Genomic DNA, 14,835 nt, shown 5'->3' with positions numbered 1-14,835 from the left:
TCATGTTGGACATATTTGGCTTTCTAATTGTTATCTTTTTTTTCCCTATGATTATTCCCTGGATTGTTGCCCTTGGTAGATTGCATTATAATTTGCAGATTACTTCTCTATCCCCTCCGCTAGAAAGTGAGCTCATATGAGATCTAAAACCATGTTTTCTTCAAATTTCTACCTTCTCATCTTAGCTCACGAAGCCTGGTACACAGAAGAGCTAAATACCCATTTATGTAAGTGCTATGTTAATGTTGAAATTAATTCCAAAGAAGCATCAGAACTTCATTTCCTATAATTTGAGGGACCAGAAGCCACTGAAACAAATACGTAAGGTAGGAATGTGTTGAGGATGCAGACATTTTAATAATCTAATACTCTAAGGAAGGTACAAAATGACCTTGAGCTTTTCATTCTCATATGGCATGCTATCCAGTTATCCAAAGAAGAGATCAGTGTAAACTGACCTAGGATGATGGTGGTGAGAAAAGAGAGAAGTGGAGAGATGCAGGATGGGTTTAGATGAAGAGTTGACAGGAACTTGCTGAGGCAGATTGAATGAGATGGGAGAAAAATCAAGGCAAATCCCAAGGACACTGGTGATGCCACTTACTGAGATGGGAAACACTAAAAGTGAAAAAAGTCGGACAAGGAAGAGGAACTCAAGATTTCTGTTTTCAGTGCTGTGAGTAAGACACCGATCAGGTATCCAAATGCTAATGTCAAATAGGCGAGTAGGTATAGAAATCTGGGATTCCAAAGAGAGTTCCAGGCTAGAGACCTGGGCTTGGGAGTCACTGACATGTGGGTGACCTTTGACACTATGACAATGGATGAGGGCACCAAGGGGCATGTACAGACCAAGAAGAGCCCCAGGGCCGAGGACTAGGGCCTTCCAACAATTAATAACCACATAGTATGTGTATAGCACAGTGCCAGAGACTATGGGGAAACAAATACATTTAATGTATTGTTTTTCCCTTGATGACTTTACAGTATAACTTCTTTCCCATATACAAGAAGGAAAGACTGTTCAATGTAATGGACAGGCGTATCAGGAGTCAGGAAGCATGAATTGTAAGCATTCTATAGCTACTCTAAGCTAGAGTCACGTTCTCTTCTTAGGGCTTCCAATTCCTCACCTACTGAAACAAGGATTGGACCCAGGTAACATCAACGCTATCTGCCAACTCTACTGTTTTCTGATAACATGATTTCCACGTGGCATCAGAATGACACATTCGACCACATCTAAAGACAGTGTCTCGCCCTTCTCAGGCAGAATGAGCTGCTGCTGCTCCAGGAGCCCATAGCAGCAATCAGAGGGGTTGGCTGAAGGGAAGTCCCTGAGCTGGAAGGGGAGCAGCTGTGGCCTGCACTCTTTTCCTGTTGGAACAAGAGTCATTTGAGAGAACTCAAAATATCTTTCGCTCTTGATTTTCAGCTGGTATGTATGTCAGATGGAAGGAATCCCAGGGACCAGCGAGAAGAGCAGATTTACTCTCTCCATCTCATTTTCTTGGTTCTACAAATTAATAGTCTTAAAAGCATCCAATTTCCAGGATTCTATGATCCCAGGAAATGTGTTCTTTTATCGGGTAGTAGTTCCACATGGCTGGACATCTATAACAGGACATGGCCTTATGGGTCATGGTACCCCGAGCTCTCCCACGAAAGAGCACTAAGAAAATGGTTTAAGATTATATGAGGTCTGACAATTAAGTTTGAGAACTTGTTGCAAAAATGTTGCCAACATTTTTTGGTATCAGAGGGTTACTCATTATGAATTTGTCCTGTACCAACAGGACAAACAGTTAACCAAGTTTACTACTTGGAAGTACTGAAAAGGCTGCATGAAAAAGTTAGACGACCTGAACTTTTCACCAGCATTTGATGGCTCTTGCATCACGACAATGCACCAGCTCACACGGCACTGTCTATGAGGGAGTTTTAGCCAGTAAACAAATAACTGTATTGGAACATCCTCCCTACTCACCTGACCTGGCCCCCAATGACTTATTTCCTTACCCGAAAAGAAAGGAAAATATTGAAAGCAAGACATTTTGATGACATTCAAGACATCAAGGGGAATACAATGACAGCCATTCCAGAAAAAGAGTTCCAAAATTGCTTTGAAGGGTGGACTAAGTGCTGGCTTCGGTGCATAGCTTCCAAAGGAGAGTGCTTTGAAGGTGACTGTAGTGATATGAAGCAATGATGTACGTAGCACTTTTCCAGGATGAGTTCATAAACGTAGTTGCCCGACCTCATGTGTGTCCGACACACACACACACATACACACACACATCCTGGGTGAGCCTTCAGATCGATTCTGGGGGACTGCCCACCTGGACAGAGCTCACTGGTGGAGGGATAGACAGAAGAACCAAATTAGGACAATCGGTTTTTCTTTTTGGAAAATGTAAATTCTGGTTGGAAAAATGCAGAACCTGGAAGTCAGGAAAGATGAATCACTTCAATCGTAGTGCTTTGGGATCTCCAGAGCTTCTCTGCTTCCCTTTGTAAGATGTATTTAGTGAGATCTTCATTTGATAGATACCTCTCTAGGTAGTCATGCAGCAAATTCTCTTTCTTGACTCTGTTAGCCAGAATCAATTCTGTAGCTTGCAACCAAGAAAATCTTACTTAGCAAGTATTAGTGTCCTCATTTTACAGATAAGGAAACTGAGACTTGTCATAGAGATGGACTTGTGCTGAGTCCTGTTTTCTTTCTTGTGAATACATTCAGAAAAAGATATCCAGGGAAGAGGGTAGAATCTGTACTGGCCTTAAACTAAAGCTTGATGGTCCATAAATAGATCGAATCCATAGCCTTGCCTATTGTCACTTGGCTCCCACTAACTAAATAGTTCAGCAACACTGGCAAGGAGAGGATGCCTATATTGCCCCAGGTCAATGGATCATGTCTTTTAAGATAGACAAGCTAAAACGCTTCCTCTGTACAACAGGACTTTACAGGATGGCAGGTGGCTCTCCAGCAGATTAAAGCATTGCAACCAAACTGATTAGTATTAAGTAGTTAAAATAGGCCTTTGCTTTTTAGGTCATGGAAATGACTCCCACTTCTCTATGAATAAGAAACCAAAATAGCTACAACTGAACAACTGGGACGGATAGACTATTCTTCTTAGAATAGTATCAGATTGCAACCAAGAAAACCTTACTTAGTTTTTTTCTGAAACTTTAGATGCTGAAAAATCTAAACATGACATCAAGCCAATTGTCATATGTCAAGATTTAGAGTCGCTCATCATCACAGGCGCCAGAAGCACTCTTGTGAGGGAACAAGCAAGAGACATCTATTTTTACTCTAAGAGAAGGATAGTCATGCAAATTAATCTTAGTCTCATGTACTCATAGATTTCCTAGTTCTCTGACTTTATTCCCTCGCCTTGGGCTGACAGCTTTGAATTGGGAGTTGTCTCTTCAATTGATCTGCTCGCTCGCTTTTCGTGAGTTCTTAAGCTGTTTTGATCTATTTTCTGACCTGGGCCATCCCCCACTCTGCTTTTCCTCTGTACACCAGTTTTCAGCAACTCCCGTATGCTTTCTCCATGTTATATAAACAACTGTCTCTTTCTAACACTACTGTTCCCGTGGTAGGGCCAGCAATACCACGGAATTGACCCCACTATGATGCCCAAGTATAGGACCCAGTCCGGGCTAGATGGGACACCTGCCAGGAACTGTCTTAAAGGTATCATGTCTAGTACAAATGATGTATTCTAGGCTTAGGGTTAATGCTTCTAGAAGACAATTAAACAGAGAGTGGAAAATGGAGGGACCAGGTTGATGGTATTGTGACGAGTGGGGCAGCATTCCTTGATCCAAAGGGGATCATGCTCCTGTGTAAAAAGTCTTAACACTTTTCCTTCACCACTCTTCAGAAATGCCTATAGAAAATACTCAGGGGGACAAGTAGAGACAGGCGATAATTGTGTTAGAAATGGGAGACAAGAAAATCCAGGAAGTCTTGGGCTCCCTTTTCCCAACCATCACTTCCCCATACAGACATGGTCTCTCCCATCCATGTGCCCTATTGACATCTAACACAACATCCAGCACGTTAGCACATTTCCCACATTTCCCTTTGTTTCCCTGGGAGGATTATATGCCCCTTGATCAAAATCAGGGGCTGTGTTAGTTTTTTTTGTGTGTTTTTGTTTTTGTTTTTGCAACTCCTGCATCTAATACAACGGCTGGAACACGCTAGAGTTTCAATAAATGTCTGCTCCACGTACGAAAAAAAATGAATAAAAAGTACTCAAAAGCATCTCCCCTGAGGAATCAGTTTCAATAAAGAAAAACAGTGTCATTGGGAAGCTCTATTTTCTTTGCTAGCAGAGTGCAGTCCTATCATTTTTACACTCCACTGATTCATTCTGAACATGGTGTCAGGAACAATACAGGGCCAAAAAACAATTAGTGGGGGAACAAAACAATCAGTTGAACCGTCTGGAATTTGAGCGATGTATAGATCAAATGTCTTAAGTTTGCTAGGCTCTTTCTCATTGGGCCAGAATGAATGACTGCTGGCTGCACTGTACCCGGAATAATTGTCCCTCATATATCCCCAATCAGCTGCCTTTTAATGACTAGTCAAAAGTGACAATGTAAAATGTGCAGTGACTTTCACTGTACTTGACAAATCTTGGACCAACTCCCATTGATGTGCCCTTGGACTAGGTGAGCTCAGAGACACCTTGCACAAATGCCTACAGTCACTGCTGCCTATCTTCAGCAACCACGAGGCCCTTGAGTTAGGAAGAGACCCAAGAGAAAGTGTGAGATGTCTAAAGTGACCTTCAGTTCCTACACTACCTTCATAGATGGTGGAAGGCCTGAAATACCGACTGCCACCAAAACTGTCTCCTGCATCTCAGAGGTCGGATGACCTTTCTATCTACCCAAATTGGCACCAGGATAGTTTACCCTATAAAGACGTATGGAAAGTCTGGGAGTTTGACAGACAGACCAGCCCCCTGTAGCCCACTTCCGTTCTGGACTGTGACCTCCTCATCTTAGCTCATGTTCTGATGGTTGCTCCTTTGAAAATTAAATGAATCTCAATTTAAATTCCGTAAGTCTCAAGAAGGATCTTTGTCTTCCACTCGGATGTCCTGTATCTTGTTTTTGGCCCAACTGTAAGGAAGATTTGCAGTTTTCTTGAAACACACCTTAACTGGTTTTATAGTTGACCTCACAAAAACCATTCCTTGAAAACATCTTTGACGGGTCATCCAGTTCCTGTTCCAGGATATCTCCTCATCACCAGACTTACAATACTTGGACAATTCTGGCCACTGGGAGTCAACTGCAGGATGAGACCCTGCAGTTCCCTCCTCAAGATAGTCTTCTCTCCTCTGAGTCTCAGTGTCCTCAGCCTGGTCCACAAACAGCGCCCATGCCACTGCCTTGTATCATTTTATTACTACTTTTTGTATAGATAGCTCAACTCCTCAGCTAAATAAATGATAAGCTTCTTGAGGGCAGTAACTACCTATTACAGATGCACAGCCCTAGAGCGACAGCCTCAGGAAACACTTGGTAACTACCTAGATTATCCTTTCATATAAAATAGAGGCTGACAACCCATGGACAGCCAGCTCGATTCTCTGTGCTTGGCATATAAAACAATAAGCCAAGCTGCAATCTGGATGTGGCTTAAGGACTGGACTTTTCTTGTCTTGATGTTGGCTTCTTGCAAACCTTTATCTCTGCCCTTTACTCAAACTGTAAATTCAGTGCAAATGTAAGATGCTAAAGTAGTGACTGTTCCTCCTAGCATTCCGGCCTGTTCTAATCCATCAGCCCCCACTGTTTGCTCCCCACCTCTCCTACCTTCCCCCCTCCCACATCACTCCACATTCCAGTCCATTCTGGACTTGGTTCAGTTCCTCAACTGTGCCATGGTCTCTTACCTCTGTCCCTCGGTACATGCTATCCTTGCTATCTAGGGCACACCTTCCTTCCATCTCTTTGCCAGGCTAACTCCTACTCATATTTTAAGCCTCAACTTGCATATTCCTTCCTTGCAGAAGCTTTCTATGAACACCTACAGTATGTTGGGTCCCCTTGTAAAGGCCTCCCAAATGTCTCTCTACTTTCCCTTTGATGAAGTTGATGACAATAATTACGACTACAACCACCACTAACATTTATTAAATGGTTACCATAGTCCGGGGACCTATTGACTCACTTTATCAGCACCAGCATCTTATGAGGTAGGTATCTGATTATTCCCATTTTACAGATGAGGAAATCAAGTCTCAAAGGTATTGATTATCTTGATAAGGTTCATCGCTCCATGAGGGCCTGATTTCTCACCCAGTCTGACCCCAGAGTTCACGTTCTTAACCAATACGTCACACTGGCTCTTATAAAACTCACCACATTTGAAATTATTTACTGGCCAAAGATTCAACTAGGCAGCAAGCTCCAGTGGAAAAGGGTTGGGTCTGTCTTATTCAACAGTGTTATTTCTAAAGTCCAATCCAAGAGCTAGCCCGCAGAAGACACCAAAAGGCATGAGTTAAATCAATAAATGAAACAGCCAGTTGGTTAGCCCATCCAGAATCCCAAAAGAGAAGTACCCATCCTCTCTAAAAGATGTCTTATACTGAATCAAAAAAGTATCATGATCACGGGAATGTTTATTCTAAACTTCTCCTGTCTGCGGCTCAACCCTAGTCAAACAAAGTCAAGCATCCAGAACTAGAAGTGGTACGATCTGGAAAGCAGTGAACCCAAGAACACTCTTCTCTAGAAGTCACAAAGCACGAGCAGGTCCAAAGCTAGCACGTGTGGTAGCAAAGAAAGCACAGGTAGGTCTATCCAGAGATTCAACGGTAGTAGTCACACCCGCTCGGGCCCCAGGAGGCCGCCCACGAGGGCTGACTTACCCCTTTCGCAGGTTCTTCCCCAGTAGCCGGTGCCCGTGCAGTCGCAGATGAAGCGATTCCAGCCGTCCTTGCACACAGCGTTGTTCTTGCAGGGGTAGCTGTCACACTGCTTGGCGCTCATGCGGGAGCAGGAGGACTTGACCCCCGCGGCGTTCTGCATCTCCGCCAGCTGCCGGATGTTCTTGCTGCGCCCGTCGATGAACAGGTCGCGGATGCAGCCCACGTAGCCGTAGTTGAGCATGGCGGTCCAGAGCTCGGTGGGGAGAATGAGGCCCGCACGGTTCTCCGGCAGCCCGCCCAGATACATGTCCCCTTCCAGGTCCAGGATCTCGCTCTCTCCGCTGGCAGTGAAAGGCGTGCGCCTGCTGTTCACTGATATGGTACCTGGGATGGGAGGGCAGAAACAGAGTGAGCTAATGTAACAGCTCCTTGGCAGCGTGGGTGAGGCTGCCAGTCGATGAACCAAATGAATGGAGTCTAGCAGGTAAGTTCTGAGACTCGTGTGGCCACACCAGGGAAGAACAACGCAAGCAGGGGAATGAAATGCTCTAGATGGAAAGGACCATGTAGGTAATATGGCTCCAATCTCTGCCAGGTAAGACAGACTGGTCCACAGGAGGAGCCAGGACAATCCCAGCGGCCTAGTACCTGGTGTGGTGTCTTTTCTCTACATAAAAGTCCTGGCTGAGAGGTCGCATACCGTATTGATTGAGAGCAGCAGAGTTCCCACATGTGTTTAAATCCTAGCTCTACTATGTACTAGCTGTAACCTTGAACAAGTGATTTCACCTTCCTGGGCCTTAATTTCCTCATCTGTAAAATGGGAAAATAATTGTTCCGCCTCACAGGTTGTTGTGATGTTTAAATGAGCTTATGTATGTAAAGTGTTTCTTACTCTGTGCCTGGAACAGAGTAAAGGTTCTATAGTGCTGGCCTGAGTCTTCATCACAGGCTTGTCATCCCCAGAAGGATGGAACCCTACGTGCCCCGATACCCTCTACACTGGCATTGGCTACCAGGCCTGCAGTGAATATTTTGGGCATTGCCTTTGGTAAATTTTAAGTGGAACATCTTTCTTCCTTCCTTTCTTCCTTTCTCCCTCCCTCCCTCCCTCCCTCCCTCCCTCCCTCCCTCTCTCTCTCTCTCTCTCTTTCTTTCTTTCACAAATATGTATGGAACACCTGTTCTGTCTCTGGTATAGCTCTGTGCACAAAGATAAACTTGACAAGCATGTCCCTGCTCTCATGGAGCTGATATCCCAGAGGAACAGAGACTAAACACATCACCCAATAAATAAGAGAAACTAGCTAATGGCAGGTGCAAGAAAGAAAACAAAATGGGTGCCATGTAGCAGTTCATGGGTGCCACTTTAAAGTGTATAGTCAGTGAAGGCCTTTCTAAGCAAGTAACAGGTGAACTGAAACCAGAATGCTGAAAAGGATTCAGCCATGCAAAGTCCTGGGGGAAGAACATGCCAGGCAGAAGGAATGGCACCTACAAAGGTCCTGGGGTAGGCGGGGCTATGGCTAGAGTGGAGAAGGCAAGAGGGAGTGAGCAGGGGATGACGTCAGAGAGAGAGAAAGTCTCTGCACATGAAATTACAGAGTATGTAATCCTAGACCCTGACCTGGGGACTTGGAAATAGGGTTCTAGTCCTCCCATGGTGACAATGGAGGCCAGTCCCTGGGCCACTTTACAGCTCAATTCCCTAAAATGTAAAATCAAGGAAACTGTAAAATCCAGGCGATATCCAAACATTATGCCATATAATTTAAGAATGATTTAGTATTCTTAAAGCGCTTTATTGGTACTGAGATAACTGGGTCATGCCATCCATCAGCCAGCCTTCACTTCTGTCGGAATCTCAATTCCCTAAGCTCTTTAGGGAACAGCTGAGGGCTGAGAAGATCAGCTGGGGTCAAGAATGTGACCTACTCTCAATTACAAAGTCAACAGAGGGCTGGAAGAGTAGAAAGAGCATACGGGGCATCTGGGAGGATCAAGCCAGCAGCTTGCTTCCGGTATTCTCGCCTACAAGTGTTTTTCCTGGAGAAATCTGCTTTGCCTTTTTGGTTTCTCATCTTTTAAAAACCTGCGTAACAGCCACAATGTCCTGGCCACAATTTTAAGTACTTGATGTGCTTTTGGGGACTGGATCCTGAAAACGATCTTGTGAGACAGGAGTTGCTGCTTCCACTATTTCAACAATGAGAAAGTTGAGGTGTGTAGCCCTTTCTTCTCTTTAGCACAGTTTGCCTTCTTTCCCTCCATGTATCTACAGAGCTCCTCGGAACACCAGCTAATGGGGAGGAGCATCTATTGCCAAATAAGAACAGCACCCAAACTGCTTTAGATGCTGGAGCCTTAAATACACCCTGAGGAAAATCTGTCTTCTGAGGGTGGGACCACAATGGTTTTGAAGGCACTTATCCAGTTTTAAGAATCACTCACCCAACTGGGGAGTCATCATAAAAGTATTTCTAGATCACTTCTCAGTCACGTTCTTCAGGATGAGCAAGGAAGAAGGCACTACACTTAGATACACTGGTATTTTTATTATAACTATCCACTTTAGAATAGGTTTATAACCCCAAACAACATACTAGGAACTATCCTCATAAAGAAATGAAGTTTAATAGATCATATTAAAATTTTATGTTGCACTGCTTCCACGCGACACTTATTTGTTTACTCAGTAAATTTTTATAGGCTTTGATCAAATTGATCAGTACATCAAAGTACTGGCCAACGCTACAGCTCCTGGGTATGAAATTCAAGGCCTCTGAATTCCAAACCTATTTGTCGAAGATGGACCCATTGATGGTTCTAACAAAGCAAAATAACAGCTCTACTTGAAAAAGCAGTTAGCATTGAGAATAACCAGAAGTAGACATATGGCAATTTTACATGTTCTGGGCTGCCTGTAACACAGGTAGGTAAGCTTGAAGGTGTGCCAGGGTCTAGATTAGTCCATCACAAAACCCATCAACAATGACCCAGCTCCGGAGACCCAAAGTGCATGGTCCCCAAAACCAACAGGAGCATTTCCGTTATAATTCTGGGACAGCTTTCTGGCTCTACCCCTGCTGACATTTTATGGACAAACTGAGAAAGAGAGAGAAAGAAAGATTTGGTCTCCCAAGAAATTAAGTTTTGTGTATTTCTCTTTTTCAAAAAAGTACACACTGTCCATTCTTGCTCAAAAAGCACATTAGATTTGAAGCCTCTTGGTTCAGATCAGATTTCAGACAACCAATAAAGCATCCCACTGAGCGAGAAACCATCCAGCGCTGCAATCTGCCCCTCACCTGCCCTCTGCACAGAACCCATCCAGCAACCCCTAAGAGCATCGTTGCTTATCTCCATCATCCCTCCAGCTCTGGAATTATACAGAAAAGCTGTTTCCCCTGATGCTCAGCCATTCCTGGCTGCAGCCTTTGGAGGAACCTATTGCTTTCTATTGTTGGCCAAATGCACCTAGGAAGAAAATGTCCACATGGTAAACTTTTTTTGTGTTTACCAGGAGAGTGAATCCTTCAAACCTGTGACAAATACAGCCAAGACCCTTCTCCAGTATAATCCTACCTAAACAGAGAATCAGGAAATAAGTGTGAAATCCAAATGCTTTAATTATCACTCTGGGTGCAATGCCTTTTCTGATGGCACAGAACATGACCTTCACTACCACATGGTCCACAGAAAGCAAGGCAGACTGTCCAGGCATCCAAAAGCTCCAAACTCTCTATTTTTATGCTTTTTGGTGTTTTTTCCCCCCTCCCTTTCTCTGTTACTATTCCAGAGTGGCTATGTACTGCCCGGGGCTAGCTTGTTTGATCTGCGGCTGCAGAAACAAACAAAGCCATTTAAACCAAATGTAAAAGGTTATGAAGAGGAAGGGAGAGTTACTGAGGTCTGAGCAAAGAGTGAAATATAGGCTTTCACACCAAAGAAAGGCTTTAAATTGAACATGACTTCAGGAAAAATCAATTTGCCTTTTCCTTTCTTGTCATAATTTTTCCCTGCTACATGACCCTTGCCAATTATTGAAGGGTGTATCGCTGCATAAACCCTGGCAGTGAAGCTTATCCTACAGAGTAACCACATAATGCAGCATCTGTGATGTCACCATTGGTTTCCATGGTGATGAGAAAAAGGAGAAGAAGACGTGGGGGGGGGGCACCATCACACCAGTGACAGGACAGTTGCTCTGCAGCTGTAGAATTGCTACTTGAAAAACCGTCTTTAGCCCTGGGTCTTGGAGCTATCATTGAGATGGTTGGGCAATGAATGAACAGGGAGGTCAGGGGAAGAATGCTAGCCATTGAGGAGACAGGTGACTTGTTCTGAAACATCATCTTACAACCACCATTAAAAAGAACGGGAGAAGAATCAACAAGCATGCAAGCACAAAAATTACAATAAAAAATATAAAGTCCAGAAACAAACTGAGGAGCCAGCGCTTTCCTCTAGCCTCGGCGACACACCCCGCTTCCTCCTACCTGATCGGCCATCTCGTTGAATGTCCACATGGTACCATTCCCCATCGTTGGCTTTCTTCTGAGTGGCTTTCACTTTGATGGTGCCAGAGCCCATGTCAAGCAGCAAGTACAGGTTGCCGTCAAGGAGTTCCACGGCAAAGAAGTCCACCTTGGTGTTCTTCTGGCTCCGAGCATCCTTCCTCTCTTGGGGCTTGCCATGAGTGAAGAGGATGAGACCGTTGGGCTCGGTGGTACGGAAGTCAAAGGAGATGGAACCCATGCGTTTGGTGTTCCACTTGGGCAAGCTGATATAAGCCTCTGGGGTCTCAAAGTTGATGGGGTCCAGTGTGGCCACATTCTCACACTTGAATACAACTTCGCCATAGATTTTCATCTTGGTATCCCCAATCCGGGCCAGGCGAGACAGCTCCAGACGGATGTCATTATTCTTATAAACAACCTGTCAAAAGCCAAACAAGTGCCATATGAGTCAATCTTGCAAACAGTAACCATCCATCGCCCTCTGGGCACCCAGAAAAAAGGCCCAAGAAGAGGCTTCAGGACACCATAGTCTGAAACATTATGAGAAGCATGAAGCACAGCATTTGAAAAAGGATCTGGAGAGACCTCTAGGATATACACAAGTCCTGAATAAGCCCCTATATTTTCATTCTATTCCTTTCATCTGTCTCCTTCTGCCCAATTTTTGTGTTGTCAGAAAGTTACACAATATAAGCTTGCAAGTGGAAATCAAGAGAGATTGAGTTGCACAGACTCAAATACTTCCATACAAAGATATATACTGAAGTATCCTTAGTAAAAGACCAGAAACAACCTAAACGACCATCAATAATAGACTGATACATCCTAATGATAGAATATTATGTAGTCCTTGAAAACTAGGCAGTACTCCCAATTTTGATGTGGATGCTTTCCAAGTAACATTGTTAAGTGAAATTAGCAAGGACTAGATCAGAGCATGCATTGTGCAATCATTGTGCAAAGTATGTGTTAGAAGGATGTACCATAGCTACATATGCTCGTAAATGCATAAAACATCTTTGGAAGAAAACACACGAAATTATAAAATTGTTAATAGGATGTAAATTTGTCAGGTTAATATTTGGAGTGGGAGGGAGACTTACTTTTCACAGTACCCTATTATATTTGATATTTTTTAAACCGTGTGGATGTATTACCTAAAGAAAATGATTATTAAGGGTTGGTGGGGAAAGAGATCTGTGTTTCTTTGCAGATGGTGTATGCCCTCTATATACATATAGTGAGAGAACGAAACAACCTAAAACACAAAAAATATATAGTATGACTTTCTAAACCTGGTATAATCTACATAAAAGCAGGGATTAATCTTGTTGCCCCAAATTAGATTTTCAAAAAGGTTTTGCTCTTATTAGACCTGAATTTTGATGCAGTGCCTTGGGATGGAACTGAGCTCTAAGCAATGTCAGACATATAAAATAAACAGGAAGGAAAACATGGAAGGGAAAGGGGTTAACATTAGAGCACTCATTATGCCAACTACTTCACTATGCCCTGTACATTATCTTATTCAAATTCTAAGTCAGGATCCAGATTTAGGTTCAAATCCCACATCCACTACTTACAAGCCATGTGACCTTGGCACAGTTATTTAACTTATCTGTGTCTGTTTTCTCCTCTGAAAATGGGAACACAGGACTAAATGATTCTGTAAGGATGACATGAGTTAATATATGTAAAGCACTTAGGAATGGCACATAGCAAAGGCATAAAAATCTGTTATTTTAGGGGGTGGTTGTTGTAGCTATCGTTAATCTGATTTCATCCTTTCCACAGACCAGAGTAGTTTGTGTTATTATCTGCATTTTCAGTCAAGTAAAAAGACTTAAGTGTGGAAATAAGTCTGACAATCCATCTCAGTGATAAAAAGTTAATTGGACGAGTCATTCCAATATCTGTCATTTGATCCCTAACATCCAGCTATAACCTGTGTCCCTCCTCTCCCCTATCACCAGGAGAGAATCAAGCAGAGCTATTTGCGTTTTAATATATCACTAATGACAAAGAATTGAAAACGCCTCCCCTGCTATTATGACCTCAACCATAGGCCTAACCATACTAATAACACTGAAAACAGTACTCAGACTTACTGAGCACCTACTACCAACCACCGTGCTAAGGATCCAAAGCCTTCTATTACATTAATTCAGACAACCCATTGGAGACATCCCCATCCCTCCCCCATTTTACTGATGCAGAAACAGATGCGGAGAGTCGTTAAGGAACCAGTTCACAGCCAGACAGCTGGTGATGACAGAGCAGGACTTGAACTGCAGGAGCTGGGTTCCCAAGTCCATGTGCTTTACCACCATGAGAACTCGGAACGAGGTCCTGCAAGCAGCTCTCATGAAGCTCATCGTTAACGTTCTGTGGAAAGTCATGCATGTGTCATTCCCAATTCAAAAGATGAATTTCTCATCTTACCTCCACGGGGCAAAGGGAAACCCTGAAGGATCCTTAGGCGATCGCTCCAAGTGAGTGAACCAGAAAAGAAACAATAAAAGTTTGCTGACGGGCAGCTTCTTCTCCTGGCCACCACCAGGAGTCTGCCCCAGCCTGTGAGAGCTCTCTGTCGTAACCAAACTTTGGCTTTTCTTATATCGGATAAATACCTACAATCAGAGCTCTTTGTATAGGTTAATTAGTAATGTATAACAATAGCTCATCCCGAAGAGACAGACGGAGGCTTGGCTCCATTGAACGATAAATGGAAAGAGAGGTCATTCATCCCTACAAGAGGCAGAAGGAAGTAAGAAAAAGGCCTTTTAAGGGATGCAGAGTCCTGAGAAGAGGAGCTGTTCTGTAAGAAGAAGGGTATACAGGTGAGACTGGGATGGAAGCTGAGCAACTAGAATTCAGATTTCTGGAGAGACAGACAGGAGAATCCGGGCCAGAAACTGCCACAGATAACCCGACTTCTCTCAAAAGCTCTTTGCAGGTGAGCTCTCTGTCCACTCCCTGGTCCTGAAATTACTTCTCTCTCTCCAGGTATTAATGTTTATGCAGTCTCCACACGTTTCTTACTGACAGTGAGTTAACCTCTGAATCCTATTGTATTTATGTCCTCACCCAGGGCAGGACCGTGGCCACAGACATGAGAAATGTACCAGCCCCTTGGGTAGGACATAAAGGCAAGAAATCCCGCTGGAGCCCCTTGCAAGACAAATTAGCATCTGGTACAGGGTTCTCTATAAAGTCAGACTTCCAGCTAAATGGAAGTCCCCAACTGATGACTGAACTAGAAAGAGATGTGACATCAAGTGACAGAAAGCAGCCTCGGCTGACAAGTTACCCCAAGGAGGAGCAATTAAAGACAAAGTAGAAATGGTTCCCTATGGGGGAAGATGTCACACAGCCTGGGAGGCAGAGGCAGAGTCATAGAG

The 14,835-nt window shown here is 43.8% G+C and overlaps 1 protein-coding gene and 1 pseudogene across 37 annotated transcripts in view; one reads left to right on the top strand and one right to left on the bottom strand.

Moving 5' to 3' along the window:
- NRXN3 (neurexin 3) overlaps positions 1-14,835 on the bottom strand; it is a 1,515,532-nt gene that overhangs the window by 1,006,061 nt on the left and 494,636 nt on the right. For all 37 annotated transcript variants that reach the window (XR_012494578.2, XR_012494579.2, XM_074327130.2 and 34 more), the window contains 2 exons: positions 11,414-11,852; positions 6,915-7,298 (listed from right to left, as the gene is read on the bottom strand). Coding sequence is in view for 35 of the 37 variants with exons in the window: in XM_074327130.2 (XP_074183231.2) it covers positions 6,915-7,298; positions 11,414-11,852 (823 nt within the window). In the remaining 2 variants the exon portion in view is untranslated. The remainder of the gene's footprint in view (positions 1-6,914; positions 7,299-11,413; positions 11,853-14,835) is intronic.
- The window catches only part of LOC141570448 (sorting nexin-2-like), a 49,828-nt pseudogene continuing 49,278 nt past the window's right edge, over positions 14,286-14,835 (top strand).

Source organism: Rhinolophus sinicus, chromosome 3, assembly GCF_057876585.1.
Source record: "Rhinolophus sinicus isolate RSI-liver-muscle chromosome 3, RSI-T2T, whole genome shotgun sequence".
Classification (NCBI taxonomy): domain Eukaryota; kingdom Metazoa; phylum Chordata; class Mammalia; order Chiroptera; family Rhinolophidae; genus Rhinolophus; species Rhinolophus sinicus.
The sequence above is the reverse complement of the archived record's forward strand: the minus strand, read 5'-3'. Positions and strand labels throughout refer to the sequence as shown.